Source organism: Microcaecilia unicolor, chromosome 1 (assembly GCF_901765095.1).
Source record: "Microcaecilia unicolor chromosome 1, aMicUni1.1, whole genome shotgun sequence".
NCBI classification, from domain to species: Eukaryota; Metazoa; Chordata; class Amphibia; order Gymnophiona; family Siphonopidae; genus Microcaecilia; species Microcaecilia unicolor.
The window spans coordinates 231,207,749-231,234,142 of NC_044031.1; the positions used below are offsets into that span (position 1 = coordinate 231,207,749).

Below are 26,394 nucleotides of genomic sequence, written 5' to 3' on the forward strand. Positions count from 1 at the left end.
ATATTGGCTGTCACACTAGCTTTTTCTTTTTTTTTTTAATCACATTAACACATCTTGCTATTTTCACTCCATTCTTTTATTACCATTCCCACCATCCATGTTCCACTCTATACTATTTCCAGCTTTATTTTTGCTCCTTAACTAAACACAGGTGGTGAAAACAACTTTACCCCCCTATCTACCCCCCTCCCCTCCATCAGTCCATTTGTCCTGAGTCAAACCCTCCCCCCCCCCCCCTACGTCAGGGACTTTTAAAAATTTGTATGAAGTCTTTATTGAACATTTCTCAAAACAGTATCACAAAATACAGCCCTCTAGAACAAGTAAGTCATAGGATAACTGATCAACAAGATCTAAACATCCAGAAGTACCAGTGCACTATGAATGCTGGCCCCTTCCACGGCCAAATGCCTTGCATTTGACCAGGTTTGAGATGGCCGGTTCCAGTTTCCATTATCGCTGAAAAACGAAGTCGGCCATCTCAAACCCAGCGATCTATGGCATTTGGCCGGCCCCAACCGTATTATCGAAACAAAAGATGGCCGGCCATCTTTTTCGATAATACGGTTCTGGACAGCTCTTTGCGGCGCTGCCAAAATAGATGGCCGGCCATCTATTTAGCCAGCGCCGTTCGGTTATACCCCTCTATATGATTTTTGTAAAAAATGTTTGATCAGGTTTTATCTAATTGATGGTTGTGGTCAGTAGGCTACAAAAACTTTTAAATTATTGTCTAGAAATTAGATGAATTCATAAACCTGGTCTCATAGATAAAGGTCAACATAGTCAGCTGACAATGTTGCTTTCCGATTTTGGTTTTGATGATACCATACACTTTAGATTCACTGATCTGCACTCTTCTCTGTTTTCTGGAGTCTAGGCTTGATAAAGTGACAGCCTTTGCCCTTGATTTATTGATATATTTAGATTTTTAATATGTTTACATCTATATATATAAGACTCACCCTCAACGTTCTATTGTCGGATGACGTCACTGAAGCCAAGGTTTGTAAGTTCGAAGCTCTGAAGCCAAGAAAATCACAGCCTCGGGGCCCCGCCCTCGCGTCAAACGTTATGGCGTTGAGGGCGGAGGCGGAGCAATTCACCCACATCGACGACGGGTGGGGGGGGCACAGGAAAGCCTTGCTAGCGCCCGTTTCATTGGCTCCAGAAACGGGCCTTTTTTTACTAGTATTATATATTATTCATTTTTATTCTAATGCAGTCTCTTGTTGAAACATGGCTATGTTGGGTTCTATGTTTGTCATTTAACTTTGTTTAAACATTTTTTTACATTTTTTATTGACTAACATTACAAATTGGTAGCAGTTATTGACTTTTCTTGCATCTTTTTTGATACTATTGCTTATACAGTCACCGAGGACGGATAGAGCAAGGACAGGCTGCAAACTGAATGTGGTTTAGGACTGTCAATAGCATGTGTAAACTCAACTTTAGCAGTGGTGAAGAAACAGTACTGCATGTATATTCAAGCACGATGGATTATATAAATAATTAATACTAAACATATGGTACAACTCTCACGATGTACTATAATCTTCACTTTCTCTCCCCTCCCACCACAAATATTGTATCTTAGTTGGAATTATTCCACTCCTACCCTATTCTTCCTTATAACAACTGAATGTAATTTAAGTCTCTTTTATGCCATTTCTCTTCCTACACCATATAATTAATTTATTTTACTGTAAACTTCTTGGATACTTTTTGTAATTTGCAGTATATGAAATAAAAATGAAAACATGAAAAAGTTAAATGGCACCGGCTGGTGTTTAACATTCTGGTCATTGCTGCTACTGAATACTGACCCCTAAAATAATCATATTTGGAATCTTATTAAGAAGATACTAGGCACACCTTTTAATGTTTCAAATGACATGCAAGAACAGAAACTATTTCTCTGCTAAGGAATTTTTTGTGCCCCATCATGTAGAAGGAAAAGCGACAGTTGAACACACACACAAATAAAACCAACACACAGCTAACAAACTACAACCCTAATGGAAAAACAGTACGTCAAAATAATCAGTTATAGTCTCATAGGTTTTTCTCCTGTGCTGGGGAAATCTTTTACAATTAAGCTACGTTAGACAAAAATCTCTTTCAGCATCTATCACAAATGACAGTCTGACTCAGAACCAATGGAGCTTACTTTCTGGGTCACGTCCACAGTTCATGCAACTCCTATCAGAATAATCATTTCTCCCCCCCAAGTCCTGAAGATGTAGTATGAACAGGGAATACCATCAACTCATGAACATTCCTTCCCTCCAGAAAGTAAGCTAAAAATCTGACTTGTTTTGCACACTATCATTTTATGTACTTTATATATGTGATACAAGTACTGTGGGGTCTCTCTTACATTTACATAGTTGGCATTAATGTAATCTTCATTTCCTTGCAACGTTACCCGGGTGGCATCATCTGCAGAGAGAAAGAGAACAAGGCGTATTCTAATTATTGAAATACTGACATGCTTTGTTATTAATGTAATGTACTATTAGGACAAATAAGCACAGAAACAGATGTTCAAATGCGTGACGACTGGCAAATGAACAACTGCATTCAGATAATAAAATCCCAGACCATCTGTCTTGCAGACAAAATGGGAATGAACAGTTAGACAATTCTATAAGAAGAGAATTAATTTCATTGTTTTCTAAATTTGAAAAAAATAGAGATTACATATATCAATCATAAGCCCTGGTATAATAAGAGACCCAGTTTTAAGAATGTCTTAGGTTTTAGGCTCCTCAGGCAAAAACAGCCAGAGTAAGCTGTCAGGCAATTCTGTGTCACCCATGTATACTAGCTCAAATTCAGGCAAAAGACAGACATATGCTGGGAAGAACTGTCCGCATTAGATGTGGTTCTGTCCAAAAAATCAGGATCCCTAAACACTGCAATGCACCAAGATTGCTGTCTTTGTTAGAAGAGCAGGTTGGGAAAGTGCTATTCCTACCAAACATCTAAAAGTTAGTAGTGATGGACCCCCCTGCTTGAAGAGGAAGCAAGAGTGAACTTCAAAATGGGCAGTTCTGGGCCTGAGCCCTGTAACATTTTATGGTTTAACTTTGCAGCAAATGTGGATTGAATTTTTCACATGGGGTGCATTCAGTTGTTTCTGCATGGGCTTTAGACACGAGTACTGGGTTTGAGAAAAGATAGTGGCTACTATGTGCTATGGTTATTATCAGTCAAACCCGAATGTTTTGAATACTCACAAGGCAGAACATCCTTGTATCTGTTCTTGTCCATATTTTGACCAATCTTTGCATGAGTAATAGCCAACCCTGGCTTCTTTCTGTAGAGTTGCTGAAAAACAGGAATATGAAGAATAAGCTCAATTATGGGCTTTGCCATATGTGTTAAAAGGTGTACATTTCCAGCATGCTATATTTTAGGGCTTCCCACAGCTTTGAAAAATTATCTGACCAATTAAACCTCACCTATTTATCTCAATTTTGGGAACTACCAACAATAACAATTTGCATTTGAATGTATGGGATATTGCTCAGATATTCAATAGTCTTTATCTGCCTTCATTTTGCCTAAGTACAGGGAAGGGGGGATATAAGCATTTGCTGAGTGTAATAGATGCTTCTAAAGTCGTATGTGGGTGTTCAGACATTTAAGTATTGTTACTGTTGCATATCTCATATAGGGGTAGGCAGGCTTGGCCGGAGAAGGGGAACGACAGAAGATGGGCAAAGCTCTTAGGTACACAAGTAGGTTGTCCAATATGTAAGTACACCGGCAATCCCAGGAAGACCAAAAACACTTGCCTCAGAAAAGAGGTGTATGTGTCTTCACCAATTTTCTAGTAGGGTAAGTTTATAAAGGCACATAGGTGCATATGATGCCTTTATAAAACAGGTTACACCTATGTATCTTCACAGATAAAGCATTCCATTATAAAGCTTCCCTCTGTGTGTCTGACCCTAGTACGTGAATGGAAACCCTAAAGCAGTATCAGTACCTCCACTGGTGTAAGTAGGCTGTTGCTTTGCTCAAAGTTAGAAGACAAATGTCACACAATGTTAGTCGAACATTGCTAAATTAAGTTTGTCTAAACCTGCGATTCATTCAGTGTCAACAAACTTCAATGTGGACCCAATGTTTGAAGAAAGCCTATGAATTCCAGTTAGCCACAGTCTCAGTTCTGTATGATGTTTGAATCATGGTTGTCAGTTTGAGTTCAATTTTTCTTTATTAATTTTGAGATATAACACATCAGAATAATTAACCAACCTTTAATAGCAACACAGCCATAGTGAGCCTATTCCTTAGTAAAATAAATCAAACCATCAATATAAAATTATCCAACTTGTCTCACTTCCGTTGACTAGTCCTAGATATGGTTCTCTACTCTTCCTCTACACTTTCATATCCTCAATATAGGCATATCATATTCCACCAATAGTGTTCATTTAGAGAAGTATTTTTACCAATTACGTATTAACTTTAATGCTATATGTATCATAGTAAGTGACGGCAGATAAAGAACTGCACGGTCCATCCAGTCTGCCCAACAAGATAAACTCATTTTACTTGCACTGGCTACCAATCAAAGAACGAATCACTTTCAAAATCTGCACGACTGTTCATAAAATTATTTACGGTGACGCACCGGGATACATGACCTCATCGACCTGCCAACCAGAAACACCACAAAATCTTTCACGATCATACCTAAACCTCCACTTACCCAAGCAGCAAAGGACTCAAATACAAATCCACCTATGCATCCAGCTTTTCCTACTTAAGCGCAAAACTATGGAACGCACTGCCAAAAGCAGTAAAAACTATGCTCGACCACCTAAATTTCCGGAAAGCACTAAAGACAGACCTGTTCAGAAGAGCATACCCCACTGACCCAACATAAAAAGACCTGGATACCTGCGACACAACGTAACCATAGACCGTAATGGACATTACCTGTCTCACTCCCTTTCTAAGTTCCCCCCAATTATACCTCATTCTACCAAAACATCACCTTGCATTCATTATATCTTGTATTTGTTCAGACCGGAATCGGCTAACGCCGCTAACGGATATAGGTAAGCCACATTGAGCCTGCAAAAAGGTGGGAAAATGTGGGATAAAAATAAATACAACTGAAGTTGTGGACAAGAGTACATCATATGCCACAAGATCCAACTTCAGTTTCACTCGTGCTTCAATTTGGACAGCTTATATGGAGTCCAATAGGTTTTATGAAGCAGGAAAAAGCTTGATTGTTTAACTGAAGCAGAGTGAAGCTTTTAGAATCAAGCACCACACTTCTTCCCAGTGCTTTGAATCCAATGTACTGCAATTCCTGCTCCCACCTTTTCTCTGACCCTATGCACTGATGATTCTATCTCATCTTAAGGTATTCGTTGAAATTCAACCTTGCTCAAGGGAGAGATCCTACTTTAGTCATCTTTTCCAGCATCTACTCTTTATCCAGTTCTGCTAAGTGCACTCCACTGTGCATATCAGTTGCATCCAGTTATATTATCGAGAGTGTGGTAAATGATAATCTCATTGTAGGACTGATTAGTGAAGTTGCCCTATTGTCCAGATGCCTCTAGGCTGCTATGTTTTCCAGTTTATTCTTTTATTATTAATCTTAATTTGTTTAATGAACCAGATAGGGGATTTTATGGATTACTGTTCGTCAGTGTCCAAATACTGCATCAATATATCGAAAAGAATGGACCATGGCAACAACCGGTATGCATTCCTCATATTTTTGTGGGATTAACATTCTCAGGAAATGCTGCACTGGTATTGGCTTTGCTAACTGTCTCTCAAGCTTCTGTCAATTCATACAGTGACAGTTACTAGGATCAGGGAGGTCTGCTCTTCTTTTTGTCTGGATAGTTTTAGTTTCTTGCAACACTATCAAGGGAGGTTTATTTTGCCACAGAAATTTACATAAAATATTCTCAAGTCACTTATACATAGAAAGTAGAAAAACAAACATTTTAATATGTACAGCACCTTAGGTACAACCATCATACAGATGGCCTACATTCGCCCCCACTACGATAAATAAAGGGACAACCATCCTGCTATAGTTCCTTTAACAGGCTAATGAAGATAGTCTTCTGTTTGGTTACTGTGTCTTCAAATGTAGGGGGCAAAACAAATCCCTAAATATTTAAGATAGCTCATGTTAATTTGGAAGATACTTTTTTTTTTACCCACCCACTGTTTCCCCTCAATCATCTACAACAACCATCTAATGTTACCTCTCAACTATCCTTTGCACTCACCCACTGTATCCCTTTATCTACCTGCTGAACTTTCACCTACAACCCCTCCATTTCCCACAAACACCCACATTCTATAACCTATCCCCATCCACTATATCTACCTCCTGCACCTATTTACTGTCCTCCCTCACTTACCTACTGAATCTGTCTCCCCTATTTATCATAACTTCCCCCCCCCCCACCAGCACAAGAACACAACATTTTTGTTTGAGGAATTTGAAGTTATACCACTATCTGTTACCCATCCCCATCTCATGTTTACAAAAAGGAGACCTTTCTGGATAAATCCTATAATGATCTCTATAAAGGAACATTTGATTTCCCAAGAGAAAAGGCACATAACTTTTCTCTCTGTGTGTTTCTATTTCTGTTGAAGTATGGAATCTATAAGACTGGAGCTAGAATAATTATGCTTTCTATTCTATGCACATACTGAAGTCGATAACCATGTATCATATAAATAATGCAGTGTCAGTACAGTACAACATGTTAGGACTCTCCAGTATAGACAAAATAAATTAAAGCTTTTCTGCTCCTTGACAGAAACTGCACTCTCACAGGCAATCTTGCTGGACTATACCCAATATTGGAATTTGATCAAAACTTTCATATATTCCTGTTTGATATAAAGTATAGCACTGCTTCTCAACCCAGAACTCAGGCCACACTCAGCCAGTCAGGTCTTCAGGATATCTACAATAAATATTCATGAGAGAGATTTGCATGCATTCCCTCCTTGGTATGCAAATCTCTAATGCATATTCATTGTGGCTATCCTGAAAACCCAACTGGCTGGGTGTGCTCCAAAGACTGAGAACCACTGCAGAATAGTATATCATGAAACACATATCACTTCTGTTAACGTAAACCAAAACTAGAAAACCTAAGGAAAATTATAGAACATTTTTCACCCCTATTTCTGGTGGATCAATTACTGAAATACTTTTCTCTCCCTACCCTGGTTTTAGGCTTCTAGCAACCACTTAACCTAAACAAAAGTTATAAGAAGTAAATACCCAAACGAAAAAAAAATGGCACATAACTTTGCAAGGCATCAGGATGCAAGTTACGCCAGCACATATTACAGGCCCTAAAAACACCCACATGGGAAAGGTAATCAAAATAAGACTCGCATTCACTGCTCTCTATGAACAGAGGGGATAATTCTATAACTGGGCACATACATTACGGCACTTGCCATTACGGCAAATGTAAGCCACATTGAGCCTGCAAATTGGTGGGAAAATGTGGGATACAAATGCTACAAATAATAATAATAATAATAATAATAATAACAATAACAACATCTAGATCCCCCAAGGACACACGATAGATGCCCATTCTATAAAGAAACCCAGCTGCCTAGGTTCTGTTCTAGAATATGAATGTAACCTAACATACTTGCATACTCGTACTTATGCCAGCCATAGAGCTGATGTAAGTGCAAGCGCTGAAGTGCAGCAGGAATGTGTACCTTACACTACTCTGTAGGTTACATGCATAAGTGGAAGCCCTACCTATGTCCCCTGTTCATGCCCCACCCCTGTGTACATCCCCTTGCAAATACACTCTATGGAAGGTAAGCAGGTATTTGTGGAACAGTGCTTAGGCAGCAAGCAGGCATATAGGTACGTATTTAGGCTATGTGACAGTATACTAAACATTTAACATGTGTATGTGTTAGCACCTAGTTTATACAATTGGCCCAATAGTGTACATGAGCCAATATATATATATATATATATATATATATATATATATATATATATATATATATATATACAGGGGTATTAGGAAGCAGCCAGAAATTGAGAACAAATATCAGTACTCAGAGACATACCATAAACGAGCTAGCTGTATCTTCCAGCAACAAATTTCACTTGTTTATATGCTAGGCATATTGGTAACCTATTGTTGACTTTCCATGACCAACTTCTCAAGTAACACTTTTTCCTTCAGAAAATTTGCAAAGACCACCAATCTTTTTTCAATGGTTTTGCAAACAAAACACATACACGCATGCTAGAGGGAGAGAGGGGTTCAGGAAAAGTCTCAGTTGCAGGACCCTTACTTTCTTCCTTCCAGAGTGCTCAAACCACTGGGGCATTCAATCCAGGGCCAGAAACTGACTCAATCGGGTTTGCCTTCCCCTCCCCCCCCTGTTCACAAACAGCGAAAAACTGCCTCCAAAGTTACAATTATTTAAAATCCACCAAAGAAAGAAAACTAAGTTATCTGAAGCTGCAGCCTATTGTCTTTCAAAAGTTCAGTATTAGCTCAAGCAATGTAATCCTTAAGCTTGCCTTGTACAGAAATTATTCTTTTCCCCTGATTAGGGCTCAGCATAGCCTGCTTTACATGTCCATACACCACAATCCTTTTCAGAAAACTCATAGATTAATGTTTAAATTGTTTTCTAATGACAAGGCACCAAACAAGTTGGGCCTAAAGAACACCTCCCTCTTGCCAGCTTCTGACAATCATGGGCCTCTCACTGCTACAAATATCAGAACTGTTTCTTAAAGCCAAAACAAGTGCTTACAGCACTCTTGTACAGATTACTCCATGGCTTTGTCCTGTTTTTCTTCTCCCTCTTCAATAAACTCCATGCTTTTTCTTCCAGGGAAAACCATGGGCTCTGTCTTGCCAATTTTTTCCTCAGGCATTATAGGGTGGAGATCCTCCCTCCAGCCTCTCTTTGGCTCCATCACATATTGTTTGGTTAACCAGAGGAACTGAGCATCATCCATACTCCTTCCACTTCTGATCATCAGGTATCTGCTTTTCTGAGCCTAGCAGGGTGTTGCAAATTACTCTCTTCCACTGACCAGCTATACTTACTTTTTCCCTAGTGGTTCCAAATCTACTCTGCCTATTGAAATAGACATGAGGGAAGACACTGCTTTCCCCGAGATCAGTAGCATAGAATCTTGCTACTATTTCAGAATCTGCCTTAACTTTATCATCACAGTACAATGAATAGATAGATATTATACACACATATATAAAAGGAACTATTTCTGTCAGTATGCACTAGTACTTAGTACCCACACCTTTTCTATCAGCTCTCTACAGAGCAAAGCTCTTCAGGAGTCAGCTTAAGGAGCTCTTACGGAGTCAGGACTGTGTGTCTAATTTATCCTGCGGTGTAAGAGAAGCCCCGTTACAGGTAAGCAACTTTGCTTTCTCTGTCAACATGCAAAATTAATCCACAAGAAATCATTTCTATATATGTATTATTTCATACACAAAAAAAAGTTATAAAAAATGTACTGTTGAGAAATGGATTTGCTGATTTCTGCAAAAGTGTTGTTAAAAAAGGCTACAAAAAAAAAAAAAAAAAAGAGGGACTGGGCTGAAAGGCAATCTCCACTTATGAATTCAGTTTTTAAGCATCAATAGATGGACTGCATTTCTGGCACCAGAGGTTGAAGATACTGTATAGAATTGATGGAACAGTAATTCTTCCACAACCTGTTTGTGGCCTAGCTTTGCATTTTAAAAAAGAACTTTCATCATATTCTTCATGCACAGATAGTCACCCTGTTAAAGAATTACACCTTACATATAGATGCCTATTCAATAAAAGAAAGTAGGCCATAGAGTGGGCATGTGCATGTCTAAGTGCTGGAGATTTGTGTAACTTATAGTAGTCTATATTATGTATGTACTGGGATTTATAGTGCCTAAGTGAATGGAGCTGTTATATATTTATTTAATTGGTTCTTTGTAAGCCGCTTTGGGGATGCAACACTGTGGCAAAAGGCGGGGTATAAATGTACTAAAATAAATAAATGTGCACCTACTCACTGGCACTCAAAAATCAGCACGGGAAAAAAAAATCAGTGCTAAATGCTATTCTATAAAGTACACCACGATGAGCATGCCTAGCGCTCAAAGTCGATTCCTGCTGTGATGAGGTGGGAGAATCCAGGCCCGGTAAGATAAGGTGTGGGGCCAAACTACACGTCCCAGAAAGTATTAGGAAGGGGAAGCAGGAAGGTGCACTCAAAAACCTGCCAGGGACTGCACATTGGGGAGGTGGAAGGGAAGAGTGGAGGGAGCAATGATGAGCTATGGCGATCAACGTCCAGAAGGGGGAGCAGTGATGAGAAGACTCAATTTCCGTGGGTCAGAAATCAATACAAGATACCTTCCACCTGCGAGGGGGTGGGGCGAACTAACCGGCAGGCTGTGAGGGAGCCACAGTTAATGGAGTTTTGGAGGAAGGAGAAGGACAGAGTACAGGATTGCCAGGTTTGGAGGAGCAGTTGGATATGGACTATGATTGTACTCTGGTGGAGGGTTGCAGAGGTTTGAGGGCAGTGGGTGGTCACAGGAGTCATGTAGCTGTGTAGAGGGAGGTGTACTGCCATCCTGCAACCACTCAAAAGAAAAGACTTTAGACAACCGAAACCAGGAGAACTGAACTCTGGACTGGGATTTATAGGGGGGGGGGGGTGCTTTTGCTGTGGTTTCTTTTTCTTTTTGAAACTGCCTAGGATATTGCCTAAGTGAGTGGCGCTGTGATAGGGAAGGAGAAGAGAATAACAAACTTGAACTAAAAACTGTGTTGCCTGGAAAGACTGGATGCATGGACTACTGGAGGGAGGATTGGGATTGCTGAAAATCCTGGAGTTTTGGAAACTCAGAAAGGAGGATTACTGGCGAGCCGGCCACCACCCCAGAGGGATTGCGACCAGGATATTACACTGCGCAGGAATTTATGCCAGCTGAAACCTGGTGTAAATGCCAATGCCCAATTCATAGCATTTTGGCATGTAAATTGCACTGCATGCAACGTTTTGGAACACCCATGCTCTTCCCCTCACCACAACCCCTTTTGAGTTATGCGCTACAGGATTTAGGCACAAATTCCAATTGGGTGCAATTACTGATTGTTAAGGCTCATTAATTCATACTTGATAGTTTATTTTAACAATTTAACTGCACATGCATCTTGTCACTGCACCTAAGTTTCAGCACAATATATAGAATCCAGGGGATTCTGCCCAAATGCATGCCTACCTATAAAATACTAGCTATGTAAGATATATGCATATTTAGGGGTCCCTTTGCTAAGGTGCGCAGAAAAATGACCTGCGCTAGTGTAGGCGCGTGTTTTGGATGCACGCAGATCCATTTTTCAGCCTACCTGTAAAAAAAAAAAAAAGCCTTTTTTTTGCTGCAAATGGAAGTGCGGCAAAATGAAAATTGGCGCGCGTCCATTTTGGGTCCGAGACCTTACCACCACCCATTCACTTAGCGGTAAGGTCTCACGCATTAACCGGGCCGAATGCCAGAAGATAGAATATATTTTTCGGCCTGCATAGTGGATGTATGTAAAAAAAAATGAAATTACTGCCCAGGCCACGCGGTAGCCGGGTGGTAGTTCTGAATTGGTGCGTGTTGGGCGCATGTAGGCGCCTAAATGGCTTAGTAAAAGGCCCCTTACAGAATGGCACACAGGTGTGTATCTGGCAATTACATGCATTTATGTGTGCACATATATCCATTCATGCTTGTAATCAACATTTATTACATTACAATGCTTGTATTCCGCAATTACCACAAAAGTTCTATGCCAGACTACAAACAAAGAATCTAGGCATACCTAGGAAATAACATTAAGTCAAAACATTATATACTTGTGAAAGAAAAAGGTTTTGACTGTCTTTCTGTATGATAAATAATGAGTTAACTGTCTTATCTCTAATGGTAATGTATTCCAAGTCTTAGCAGTTTGACATGAAAAGGACCAAGTAAACATTTTTTGGGATCAAATTCCTTTTGGATTTGGAAAATGTAAATCCAACGACTTCCAAGTTGCTCAGCTGACAGATTTTTGTGATAAGGATAATAACTCTAACATATATAGAGGTGCTTTACCATCCAAGATTTTAAAAACAAGTATACAAAGTTTTAGTGAGGGCAGTCCAACATATTATTCAGATAGTGGTGATATTTAGCAAGTTATACTTTTAGTTTAAGCCTGACCAAATGGATAGTGCCAGGTCAGTGACCACACTACATACATATTCAGTTCCTCTACCTGAGGCTTTTTTGATACACATGAAAATATTAAAAGGTTATCTTTCGGCTACTGCTGATGTTGATACTCTAGAGTAAATTTCCTTTACCTTCTATTAATCTCCCCTGGCAGGAATCTTGAGCTCCTAATATTATGTTTTTTGGGGGCTGATTTCTTTGATTGAATTCAACTGCTGTTGTAGAATACTTTTTCCTGTTTAGACTTTCATATGTAGTGCTATTTCTCTACAAGGTATATTTGGAATAAATTTTAGAAACAAAGCACTGAAACAGTTCAACCACAAATCAAACATTTAAAAATAAAACCGAACTGTACTACTCCAGCTTTCTTCACACACTGATTTTATCCATTAATACTAGCATAGATGTGGCTAGGTTAACATGTACCATTGAGGGAAGATGACCGCAAGGCACCACAGAAAGGGCAAAACAGCACCATTAACAGTGAAATGAAAAACCAAGACACCAACAGAGGTGCAAAGCAAGACTGCCATCAATATACAAAGACAATGATCAAAGAGAATGTAAAATGATGATATGGTTGGTGGGATCAGATTGGTGGATTATTTGCAACACATGTAAACAATGTTAGGGAAAACCAGTGACTCGGCCTCTTCTGTGCTTGCCCTTTGTAAGTCTAAGTGCTTTGAAAATACACCTCTATGTATCTTTGTGGATGACACCAAAATCTGCAACAGCAAGTACCCTTCCTGAATAGAGATTACAGCCCAGTATAACTACATCCCAGTCTTAGTTTGCTGTGTTTACATCTGTATGTAATATGTAAACTGCTTTGGTTATATAGAAATGTGGTATATCAAGAATCTAACAAACATAAAACATCTCTGTGTCCAAACCAGCCTCTAGATCCAGAACTCCACTTCCTATAATATGGGCCTTAGTATACACAGGTATGATCCACTGTAACACAAAGTCAACGGTTATAGCATGAGACAATGTTAAGACAACTAAACATGTTCAGTTTGGGTAGTCAAAGAATTGCAGTACTGTAGTTCTACAAACTGATAATTAGTAGCTGTAATATGATCTGACAAAGTTATTATCTGATGATTCATTGTTAGTAGTGGTGTTTTGCAATTTCAACAGTTTGCTATTTTAAATATGATGTTTAGAGTTATGCATGCTGTTCATTTCTCTCTTAAAGACATCTAATACTTAAAGGAAAATCAGACTCCCAAAAGTAGTGATGTCTGCCTAGAGCTTAGGGCTCATAAATGTACTCTATGTGCCACCAAAATACTGGATACTCACAGAGCTTTGTTAGTTTAGAAATGTGCTCCACTATGACAGTTAATACATAGATATTATATTCCTCACAATTTCAGAGAATTAACAGTTTATAACGTGATTTAACATCCATCTTCAGAGGGACTAGTATTTAAATGTAATGGCTCTTCTCAAAATCCATTGAAGGTTCGGTCCCATGCAGAACTTCACCTTAACTATTCATGCTTTAGTTCCAGCACTTGTGAATTTATTGCAGCTGTTAATCATAGAGGTTTTATAAAATGTAATTTTCAAAGGATTACCATTTAGTTAGGCAAAGCAACAGGAAGTACAGTTTGAGTAAACAGACACCCAGTTTCCCTTTCTTTTATGTCTGCACTGGTTGCTAAGGGGCTCATTTTCAGAGCACTTAGACTTACAAAGTTACACAGTAACCTATTAGTCTAAGTGCTTTGAAAATGAGCCTCATTATTCAATTTTGTGCTTTGAAAATATACCTCTAAATATCTTACAGGAGCTCAGACTTAGGTATCCTTTTTCAATGTCTTTGTCCCTACATAAGTTTAGATTTGGTTTTCTGCTCAAAAAAAAAAAGTATCTTAAATCCTGGAATGCTTACCTCAAACTGAATGAGCACAGCTCCACTTTCTAGCCCTTTCTTCAGCTGTTCCATAGATTCCTCTAGAGTATCCCCATAGTCTGGACAGGTGGGAAGGATGGACTCTGGCAGAATGTGAGAGTCTATGTCATCTTCTGACTTGCTCTCAAACAGTCTGACAACTGAAAGACAGACAGACATGTAAATGAGGGATGTACCTCACACTCACCTTTATACTCTTCAGACAAATGGAATGTGCTACTCGCACAAGTTACTGGACCACAAACAAGATTGTTTTGTCCCTTGCTCATAAATAATGGCATATTTGTCACCTGTTTGGTAACAAGCACACATTCATTATTTTGTATTATGGATGCTGAAGTACCTAGTGATAATCTACATGAAAATAAAACGACTTCTACTTCAAGACAACAAATATGCATGTAAAGAAAAAGTGATACACGTAGGGGAAAATAATCTAAACATGACCCTGGGTTCCATGTTAAGAGTCACCACCCAAAAAAGATCATGGACAACATATTGAAATCCTTGGTTTAGTATGCGGCAACGGGCAAAACAAGCAAACAGAATGTTAGGAATTATTAAGAAAAGAATGGAGAATAAAACAGAGTATCATAATGCCACTGTACCACTCTATGTTGTTACCTTGACTATTGTGCCCAATATTGGTTGCTGCATCCCAAAAAAGACATAGCAAAATTAGGAGAAGTAGAGAGAAGGGTGAAAAAATGATGAAGGGGATAAAACAGCTTTCCTATAAAGAGGTTAGGGTTCTTTGCTTTGTGGGAAGAGATGGCTGATGGGAGATATGATAGAGGTCTATAAAGTCATGAGTGGAGTGGAACAGGTAAGCACAAATTGTGTCCAATTTCAAAAATTACAAAGACTAGGAGGCATTAGGAATACAATATTTTTTTTATTCAACATACACCTTGGCTCTTGAATTCTTTGCCTGATTATGTAGTAAGAGTAGTTAGTGTGGTTCTGCTTAAAAAAAAAAAGGTTGGACAAGTTCCCGGAGGTAAAGTCCATCACTACCCAGGTAGACTTGGAAAGTACCTACTGGTTAGTACAGTGGACTTTGATCCTGGGGAACTGAGTTCGATTCCCACTGCAGCTCCTTGTGACTCTGGGCAAGTCACTTAACCCTCCATTGCCCCTGGTACAAAATAAGTGCCTGAATATATGTAAACCGCTTTGAATGTAGTTGCAAAAACCTCAGAAAGACGGTATATCAAGTCCCATTTCCCTTAAGCCAGGGTATAAATAGCAATGAATTTATCTGCTCTAATATCTTTCAAAGGTACTTATGATTTGGATTGACCACTGTTGGAAACAGGATATTGAGCTTGATGAATGTTTGCTCTCACTCAGTATGGCTGCTGTTAAGCATTTCTGCTATGTTTCAAATTAAGTGTGTCTGGTATGATTCAATCTTAAATTTAGATGTGAAGCTGCTGGCCAAAACTTTGGCCGACTAGCTAAGGTTCTCCTAGGGTGAATACACCTTGATCAAGCAGGGTTTATTCTGGAGTAGCAGGTTGCTGATAACATAAAAAAGACCCTTCAATTAATACGGCAAGCCCAAGGAGGAGGAGGGAAGGTTATATTACTCGGTGTCAATGTGGAAAAGGTATTTAATGTGGTCAGTTGGGAGACAGAGAGAGAGAGAAAGAGAGAGTGTGAGTGAGTGTTGAGGGTAAAATATTTGTATGATGATTAGATATGACGGTGATGATTTGAGTAAATGGAGGGTACTCTAATTTATTTTCAAAGGAACAGAGGACTTGACAGAGATGGGAAAGGGAAATGGGACTTGATATACGGCCTTTCTGAGGTTTTTGCAACTACATTCAAAGCAGTTTACATATATTCAGGTACTTATTTTGTACCAGGGGCAATGGAGGGTTAAGTAACTTGCCCAGAGTCACAAGGAGCTGCAGTGGGAACTGAACTCAATTTGCCAGGATCAAAGTCCACTGCACTAACCACTAGGCTACACTGTCATTATTTGCCTTTTCAGTTGAATCTTTGGCTGAGAGGATAAGAAATAATTGGGACATAAGTGGAGGTGGACGTAGAGGATATTTCTAGAAAGTCAGCCAAATTTGCAGGTGATATTTTAATGTATATCTCTGAGGAAGTGAGTGGCAGGTGTCTCTAGAAACATTCCCTCACTGATGTGGCAGTTTAGTCACCTTACAGCAGGTGGTGTTAACTTGAGGAATCAGAGGCTGAAGCAGAGCTAATGTAAGCAAAGGGATGTTAGGCTGTCTAAAGAAAGTTTAATGACAGGAGATGGCATGAGCCTATCTAGCCCATTATCTGGGCTGAAGCCACTGGGTGGAGCTTTCTGCCATATTGGTTTGTCCAAAACAATAGCAAAAGCTATTGAAAATAGCAAACTTGTGAGGTTTTATTAAACCTCCTTGGTTTTGCATTATTCATGTTGGAAGGGGATTGGGGGTTGGGGAGTTTGATGGGTCTGTGAAGGGGGGGGGGGGGGAGGTTATATTCAAAACATTTCTGTCAGTGCTCCAGAGCTTGCTTTTTTATTTGTAATGCTGTAGTGTGATTTCAGTGCTCTGGGGGCATTCTTCTTACTGGTCCCCGTAAGGAAAGGAACGATCAATGTTCTTGAAGCTGCGAATGGGGTGCATCAGCTCAGGGTTCTAGCTAAAGCTTCCCCTTTTCAGTGCCCATATTTTCTTGGTAAGGGAAAACCTGTGCCTTCAAATGAGTGATCAGATCCACTTGCAACACTGCCATACAGCCCAGAACTCCACCACTGGTGAAGGACGAGTTGCTGACATCGGAGATGCGGGAAAGGCAGAGCTCAACACTGCACGTGTGGTTGAGCTGGTCGAGGATGGAGATGCAGTGGCTTGGTGGATGGCAGCAGCACAGGCATGCAAGCCTTGCCCTACTGACTGTTCCGTGTACATCCGTATGCTGCACAAGCCAGCATGTTTCTAACTATAACTGAGTTAAAATAGCAATGCACAACAACATGGATGCAGCAGCTGGTAGTTTCTTTTGGACAAACCAAGATGGCGCAGCTGCTGGGTAAACTGGCTTCAGCTTTTTGACGTCATGCCATCTCCTGTCATTAAACTTGGGGCTCAATAGTGAACAGGAAGTAAAAGCCCTCTAGCAGAACAGGACGACCCTGGGAGGAGAGAAGCTGCCCTGCAGTGTTGGTGTCCCTTGCTTATGTGTAAGCTACCTGAACTTGACTAACGTAGGTCATACTTTAACTTTAGCTTTACAAGAATCCTGTTCTTTAGGAGCCGGCTGGAGCCGGACCTGTGTTTGTGCAAGCCTGCAAGTAGCTGTACGTACTGTGGGTTTGAGGCCTGCTAGCTACAGGGGTGTGAGAAGTTTGCCTTTGAAACTAAAGAGAAACCTTATTCTTTGTTAACTGTACTTGTGAGGTAACAGGATTCAGCAATTGCTTTTTTAATAAAGAGGTTTTGTTTCACTTTTTATCCTTGTCTGGCTGGGTTACATAAAGGCTTCCCACTCCAACTTCAGTATCACAATCACTTAGAGCCCGACTGAAATTCAAATTCGGTTTCAGTTCTGGTGCTGAAACCAACCCAAAAAGCTGTTTTCGGCAAGTTTCTGTTATGGCCAAAATGGTCTCTTGTTTGCGGTGGTTGCCGAAAGTCTGCCTTACCCCTGGCCCTGGAATAAAGCTCAACTCTGGCAGCAAAAGGAGCAGCTCACTGGCTGGCCAGGCCTTCAGAAATATACATTCAAGGTTTGTTTGTTTTTTTTTTAGCTTCACTGCCTCTGGGTCTTGAACCATGTCTTCTGAGCAATGACTACGCTAGCAGCAACCTTTGAGTCTAATCGGTGGGACCAGTCTCAGATGCTCCACAGTGGTAGCATCCACTATGATTGCACAACAGCCCTAACCACATTCCACATGAGCAAGCAGTGATGGCAATCATTTTTGCTGCGCGATACTAGCACCTGTATGTGTTCCCCTGTGACAACGTCCACAATTGACATGCAGTCAGACCTTTCACATGTCTTGTGCTGTGACAACTATGGCTGCTCTTCAGCATCCGCTGTGCTGGGCAGTGTCTGAGTGTGCTATGCACTGGTAGCAGGCACATAATGCAAAACGGCAAGAGCTACATGTGCTATGCTGGAATAAAACCTGTTGGTTCCGCTATGCTAGCTGCACCCAAATATGCTTCACAGTGCTCATATCACACGACTTGCCTAAGGTCATTGCTCAAAAGGATGGCACTTCAGCTACGCAACTGACTTGGCACAAGGCATCACACACTTGCACCAGCCACATGCGTAGCTCAACACCAGGTGGTGCGCAATAGTGACAGCCACTGCCATTGCATGATGGCTTCAGCCAAGCATTGCATAATGACAACAATCTCAGGCATTCTACACTGCCAACAGACACAGTTGTTGCACACCACCAGCGACCTTGTAGATGTTGGGTGACATTTTCCACTGCACCATGAAGACAGACCTTTCTTCAGTTCACATCAAGATTCTTGGGACTGTGCAATGCCAGCAATCTTGTAGCAGGGGGACTGCAACCTGAAATGTTGATCTGAGACTGTGCTAGGGAGGCACCCTTCAGTGTTGTGCTAGGGTGGCAATCTTTAGGGCTGCGTGAGGTCAGCAACTCAGTCTTTCACTAAGTCAGTGGTTTTTTAGTGCTGCGTTAGGACAGCAACCTTAGTTTGGCGTAAGGTCAGCAACCTTAGTGCTGTGCAAGGTCGACTTCTGTATGGCTGCACAAAGCTAATGACATTTGCTTTACAGGAGTAGCACCCTCTGGTGTTTATCAATGGCAATTTTTCCTTGGCCTGCTTAGTGCCAAAAACCTCTTGGGAAGTGATGCTTTAAATTATGAGAGAGCATTACGTTCCCTGGGGCTCTATATGCCACCATCCTATCATACATGGCGGTGACATTTGCGCAATGTCCTATATCTTTGCACCTGTGCCAGTTACTCATGGCTTCAGTCTCCTGAGTTTCAGCGGTCAGTTATCAGCTGAGCTACTCATCTATGTTTATCACCTGTAACAGCTTTCTGGGTGCTGTGTCTTGGAATGGCCAGTGTTCTTCTATGTGACAATTTCTGATATTACTTTTCTTGTTGCTAGTCTGCAACTTCCACATCAGTGCTATTTCTCAGCTGGGCCACCTAGGTATGGCCTGGGCTGGAATTCACAGGATTCTGCCTCAGCCATCTGAATGTCTTATTACAGAAAGTGGCATTTCAGTACACTGGTTTATTGGTTGTCACAGCCTCTAGAATTCCTTCATGATGGGTACAATTTCTCTGGCTGTACTTTGGCCCTGTGGGGCCATATGACAGTTTGGTTCATGAGTGAATAGCTTCAGAGGTTTCTTAAACACATTTGTGACTTATTTGGCAATGTCGGCATGGGTGATTTTCAGTGCAACGACCATGGGCGTAGCTTCTCATGTAGTATCCACAGGAGGGGTGTCAAGTACAGCAGCCACAGGTATATCTTCACCTGCTTCAGCCTCAGAAGTCGTCTCAGGAGCATCTACTACAGGATTGATGGTGGGTGCTATGATTACAGCAGTGGCTTCAATTACAGCCTCCAGATTCTGCATCACTGGCTGCCTGTATGCCATCAGTTGCCTAAACTATTGTATCATCCTCCAGCAGGAGCTTCAATTTATGTGTCATTACCTTCTTGTAAGCCATCAATATCCAAAAACTTATTTCATTCTCCTATAGCCACCTGTTTGTTTTGGCAGTTCTCTCTATGTTGCTGGCTTCTACCGCTTCCTTTGAGCCTCCTCATGCCCACCTGTATGGACCTCTAGCTATACCCGCCTATACAACACCAACAACCACATTTCCTTTCTTTCACATTGCCTGAAGCTACAATAAGTTCCACCTCAGCTGTTGTGCTACATATGTGGTTACAATATGAGCTTCAAAAACTGCCTCAAAAGCTCTACTTCAGCAATTGCTTATGTGGTTCTAGCTGCTGGGTCAGAAGTTCTGTTCTCAGCTATTTTCTCTCCTTTATGGTGCCTCCTACAGTGGCACTTGGTATCTTATTTATTTATTTATTTATAGCATTTATACCCCGCTCTTTCCCACTCAATAGCAGGTTCAGTGCGGCTTACAATGTATGGGTACAAGTATCACAGAGATAACATAATGTATGGGTACAGAGTATCATAGAGGTAATACAATATGTGGGTAAAATGTATCACAGAGATAATACAATTGTATAGAGAAGGACAAGATGATGAGAGGGTGGGGGGGGGGGGGGGTTGAGGCATGTTTAATGTTAGTGATGTGGATTTTGATCGTAAATTTCCATTTTGCAGTGCCCATTTCTGCAACGCTGTCATCTGCCTCTCCAGTCTTCTGAGACGGTTGTATTCTCCAGCTCATGGTTTTTCCTGTTGTCTCTGATTGTTCCCTTGTCTCATTTCCTCTGCTCACTCGTCTTGAGAAGTACCAGTGATTCCCTATGAAACAGGCTACCGGATTTTAGGTGATTAGATTTTGCAGAATTTGCATAGCTCCTATGTGATATAGGAGCTATGCAAATTCTGCAAAACCTAATCACCTACAATGTGACATAGATGCTGTGGCCATCAAGGTTTTATGTCCTAAGGGCCTATGAGTCACTCATGTATCATTTTATTCTGAGCCTCATGAGGTCTCCCCCTTGTTTATTATTCCTCTGTGCCACTCAATTCCATGTTGGTTTGCATGTCCTCTCTCTTAGTGCCATCTTATGGCAGTCGCTCTCTGGACATTCATCTTAGTTCGCTTTGGCTATCCTCTCTTGTCAATAATGCATTCATCCACACCTCTAGAGCCTCCTTAAGGATTTCATTGGTTTACTTCAGCAGTCCCATGCTCAAATTCTACAGTTCGAATTTTCTGTTGCACCTCTCATGCCTTCCACTTTCTCGGTGATCACTGAAAGAAACTGGATCTATATTTCCTTCAGAACTCTGCCTTATCTAACATTTTGCTCCCACTCTAATAGGGGCACTGCTTTGCTACATCTCAAACATTCTGGACTGGTCTGGTATAGATGAAAAGGAGGGAAAAATTATATCTTACCTGATAATTTTCTTTCCTTTCGTCCTACCAGAACAGTCTAGACACTCTCCCTGTCTTATTTTCCTTATATATTATATATCTCTGCAGATGTCTTTCTTCAACTTACCATCTTCTTTTTGTTCATTTCTAAACTAATAAAGAAAGTGATCTTTTTCAACTGTGGGACTGTGGAAAAAGCTAACATTTTACACCCGACAGTCAGGTTTTTGGACTGGACATAGCACAGCGTATAGATGTAGTTTGGGGTATGCATGGGGAGGTGACACCTCCCCATGTTGCAGGTACTAATGTTGAATTGGCTTCTCTCCTTCACTGCCAATATAACTCTCTTACCCTTTACCTCCCGCCCCCTTCCCCCTCCGCTGTGACAGCTTCTTGTCAAGAGATACCTGTAGTCGCTGTTTTATTTGAAGAGCTAGTGAGTTTAGAAACAACCAGACAGAAGACTCCAGAGGCAGGTCTATGTGGCCGAAACGTGGCCCATGTCAAGTCATTGGACGTTTTAATAAACTATTTATACTTTGGACATCATCTAATTCCGACTCTTTTGTCACCTTCGAGTGTTTGACAGCTTGTGAGTTTGCGAGGGATTATGTTCTTCTGTTTCCTTTTGTCGAGTACTGATGGTACAGCATCATCTCTGCATTTGATTTGGCAGATCATCCGCTCTTAGAATGGTTATGGGAGCAAGTAACACAGGATAAAGTCCTTCATTGGTTTAATGTATATCTTTTCTTCAGGCTCTTTTGTATATCCACTGGCTCTTCTTTGTTTTCTACTTATTCATTTTAACTTTTTTCTCAGTCTTTTCATCATTCTGGTTCAGATCCATGGGATCAAGAAGTTTATTACTCTCGGGTGCAATGTCTCCCACAGGAGGCCTTCAAGAGTGCGTTGGCATCCAAACTTTAATGAGATACCCAATTTGTATGCCAACCCACTCTTGGAAGCCCACTGTGCTTATTTTGATTGGCTTAAGTTTCCTGTGCTTTCGATTCCCTTTGTGTATATCATGACAGTAATGAACCTCACTTCTAAGTAAGAGTATGTGGAATATGATCTCGGTCTCTGCTAAACGCTCACTGAAGTACTAACGTAGGTCATACTTTAACTTTAGCTTTACAAGAATCTTGTTCTTTAGGAGCCGGCTGGAGCCAGACCTGTGTTTGTGCAACCCTGCAAGTAGCTGTACGTACTGTGGGTTTGAGGCCTGCTAGCTACAGGGGTGTGAGAAGTTTGCCTTGGAAACTAAAGAGAAACCTTATTCTTTGTTAACTGTACTTGTGAGGTAACAGGATTCAGCAATTGCTTTTTTAATAAAGAGGTTTTGTTTCACTTTTTATCCTTGTCTGGCTGGGTTACATAAAGGCTTCCCACTCCAACTTCAGTATCACAATCACTTAGAGCCCGACTGAAATTCAAATTTGGTTTCAGTTGTGGTGCTGAAACCAACCCAAAAAGCTGTTTTCGGCAAGTTTCTGTTATGGCCAAAATGGTCTCGTTTGTGGTGGTTGCCGAAAACCCTGCCTTACCCCTGGCCATGGAATAAAGCTCAACTCTGGCAGCAAAAGGAGCAGCTTTTGGTACAATGGAAGTACTTCCATTGTACCAAAGAGAGCTTCCTTTGGAGTTTAAAAGATGTTACATGTGTAGCAGTTTATCCAGGTATGCTTGCAAATTCTTTTTAATGAGATTTGTGGCACCCAAAATGATGGGAAATATAAGAATCCCTCTGCCATATTTTATTGGTCTCAGACTGCATTTCTTGATACTTAGAGATCGTTTCTCTTTCTACATAATTCATTAAGTAATCATTTGAGACTCACACCTTGGCTGTTCTGGTATTTTTCTCTTTCACCATGATATCTGGTTTCCTGGCACTCAACGTTTTATTTGTTGGAATGGGGATGACCCAAAGTGATTCTGTGATTCTCTTAGGGTCATGATCCCAGTGCTTTTCTGGGACAGTGATGTTGTAGTGCTTACAAAGTTTTCAATGAACGAAATGCACAAGGTGGTGCATTTCTGTATAGAGAATTTCTGCCATCAGAACTTCACAGCCAGCTACAAGATGAGTGACTATTTTCAGCACCTTCTTACAGAATCTACATTTGTCTGTTGCACCAGTTTTTTCTATGCTTGCACTAAATAATCCCATCTGTAATCTGCTATCCTGGGCTGCAACCACAGGAGCCAACTTTTCAAAATTATTGGGGGGGGGGGGGGGGGTGCTATACCCAATGGAAATTGTCAAGGAATTTGTTCAATATTAGAGGTCATCAAGCACCCACAGAGCTGGCTCCTATGGCTGCAAATATCAATTGTTCATCCTTAATACACTGATGATATTCAGCTGGTGGTGGTGTTTTTTTTTTTTAACAGATCCATTCTACCCTGATCTTACCCCTCATAACACATGCCTCAAGTCTGGTCAATAAAAGGTTAAAAATAAATCTACTGAAGTTGAAGGCAATATGGATTACAGGTAGCTCTGTAAAACCAGATGTTTCACCAGTTCTCTTGGGTAATCATATTTCTCTGAAAACCTCTATTAAGATATTGAGCTTTAAACTTGATTTCCTGCTCACGTTTGAGAAACAAGTATCAGTAGTTGTTAAGACCTGCTTCAATGGATTGACATATTTTTGATATTGGATCATTCTTAGATGACACACTTTGAAAATTGTGATTCACAGTTTGATCCTTAGCTGCACCGATTACTGTAATGTCCTGTACAAGTCTTAAGCTTTTAACTCTGAAATGTCCAAAACACAACTGTAAATTTGTTATACTCCGCATGTAAATTTCATCATGTGCCACCATTACTTGTGGATCAACATTGGTAAATAGTTTCTTTTTGAGTCAAATACAAAGTTCTTATGCTTCCTCAGAGCTTTTTATACAGGATCCCATATCTGTCAGATTATTTATTCCATGTGCCTATTCCCAACCTCTGTGGTCATAGCACATGACCCACTAGTTATTCCTTCGGTATACAGACGTCTTTAAAATCTAACTCTTTCTGTGGAACTCGTTACCAGCCTACTTCCATAGGGAATTTTTCTATGTAAGTTTAAGGTCACTTTAAACAATTTTTCTTCATGCAGGCCTTCAAATGAGTGATCATCCCTGAAGACTGTGATGGTGGTGGTAGGCAGCTGAAAATTCTTTTTCACAATCCAACTTCCTTAAATGTTTCCCTCTGCCCTCACACCCATCCCCAATCCATCCCCTCTCGTTATACTCGCAACTTTTTTATATTTAGTTTTATTGTAAACTGCTTTTGATATAACAGTATGAAAAGTGGTTGGAGGGGGGGAGTTTTTTTTTTTTACTAAACTAAATAAACCCCTAATAATTCATTACAAGTTTCATCCGCCTCTTCCATTGTGGAAAACAACTAAACTAGGCAAAACAGTCACCATCTCAAAGATAAGAAGGCAATATCTGGAAAAGCTAAGAGAAGCTGGGAATTTGGCAGGAAAGAAGTAAATAGAAGGAAAGTAGCGACTGTATCAAACAAGAGACAAGTCTTTTTTTTTTTTTGCAGATATGCTAGCAACAGAAAGAATGCCAAAGAGGACACTGCAGGAATGGAAGGGTCAATATTTCCACACCACAGCCAGCGTTTTAGAACACTGGCTGTGGCCTTTAAACAATCCATGTATATTCAGCACCACAACCTGTTAACCACCACCACTATATGGATAGCAGCTGAATATCATCGCTATCTGTCTAGCTGGGCAAAAAGCCCTCTGCTGTGCCCCAACACTATAGGGCAATGGCTCTCAACCTGGTCCTCAGGACACACCTAGCCAGTCAGGATTTCAAGAGATCAAAAGGAATCTATGGCAGTGCACCAAAAATGAAACTGGGTAAATTAGACAGCCTCATAGAGGGCAATTCTGTAAAACAAGCACTAACAGTTACACATCATGTACACTTTTACAATAATGGCATTTACCCCATGTATGTGTACACATATCCATGTAAATGCCAAAATTTTGCTTTAAGTGCTATTCTGCAAATACCTGCTTAACTTACAGAGCGCATATTTGCAAGAGGGCGGAGTCTGGTAGGGGCTCCCACTTGCATGCGTAACTCACAGAATTAAGTCATGCATTTATCTCCTACACTTAGGCACAAACACTTACACTGGCTGTATGACTGATGTTTAAATACTTGTGCCTGATAGTGTGTACATATCTGGTTAGGCTAGTAGTCAATAGAAGAAAGTACATTTGTACCCCGCGCTTTCCCACTCATGGCAGGCTCAATGCGGCTTACATGGGGCAATGGAGGGTTAAGTGACTTGCCCAGAGTCACAAGGAGCTGCCTGTGCCTGAAGTGGGAATTAAACTCAGTTCCTCAGGACCAAAGTCCACCACCCTAACCACTAGGCCACTCCTCCACTCCTATTTTATTTTATTGTGCATATATATATATGCATAATAAAATAAAAATACAAAATAATGAGCTAATCAAATGCAAACAGACAAAGAAAAAAATCAATCTATGTATATGGTAAAATTATGTATCATACCTGATAATTTTCTTTCCATTAATCATAGCTGATCAATCCATAGACTGGTGGGTTGTGTCCATCTACCAGCAGGTGGAGATAGAGAGCAATCCTTTTGCCTCCCTATATGTGGTCATGTGATGCCGGAAACTCCTCAGTATGTCGATATCCAAGCTCCATCCGCAGGACTCAGCACTTAGAGAATTACACCCACAAAGGGACACTCTGCCCAGCTCACCACCGCCGAAACGGGGGAGGGGAATTAACCCAGCTCATCCCCACACAAGTGGGGGAGGGGAATCCATCCAGCTCATCCCCGCGGAGCGGGGGAGGGACACCACCCCGCCGATGCGGGGGAATCTGGCTTATCCTGCAACCGCAACCGCGGGAGGAGCTGACTGACCCTAACACCGCCGAAGCGGGAGGGAGCGCCGGCAGAATTTATGTCTCAATCCAGCCCCGTAAAACGGAGGGGAGAGGAATGCAGCAGCTCACTGTAACACAAACTCGTCTCAACTCCTGAAGAATCCAATTGAAAAAACTAGAACACGAAGTCCTCCTG

At 40.8% G+C, this 26,394-nt stretch overlaps 1 protein-coding gene across 3 annotated transcripts in view; it reads right to left on the minus strand.

Moving 5' to 3' along the window:
* PTPN3 (protein tyrosine phosphatase non-receptor type 3) overlaps positions 1-26,394 on the minus strand; it is a 694,116-nt gene that overhangs the window by 93,589 nt on the left and 574,133 nt on the right. For all 3 annotated transcript variants that reach the window (XM_030204676.1, XM_030204692.1, XM_030204685.1), the window contains exons 20-22: positions 14,203-14,363; positions 3,246-3,336; positions 2,384-2,445 (exon numbers count right to left, since the gene is read on the minus strand). In XM_030204676.1, the coding sequence (XP_030060536.1) occupies positions 2,384-2,445; positions 3,246-3,336; positions 14,203-14,363 (314 nt within the window). The remainder of the gene's footprint in view (positions 1-2,383; positions 2,446-3,245; positions 3,337-14,202; positions 14,364-26,394) is intronic.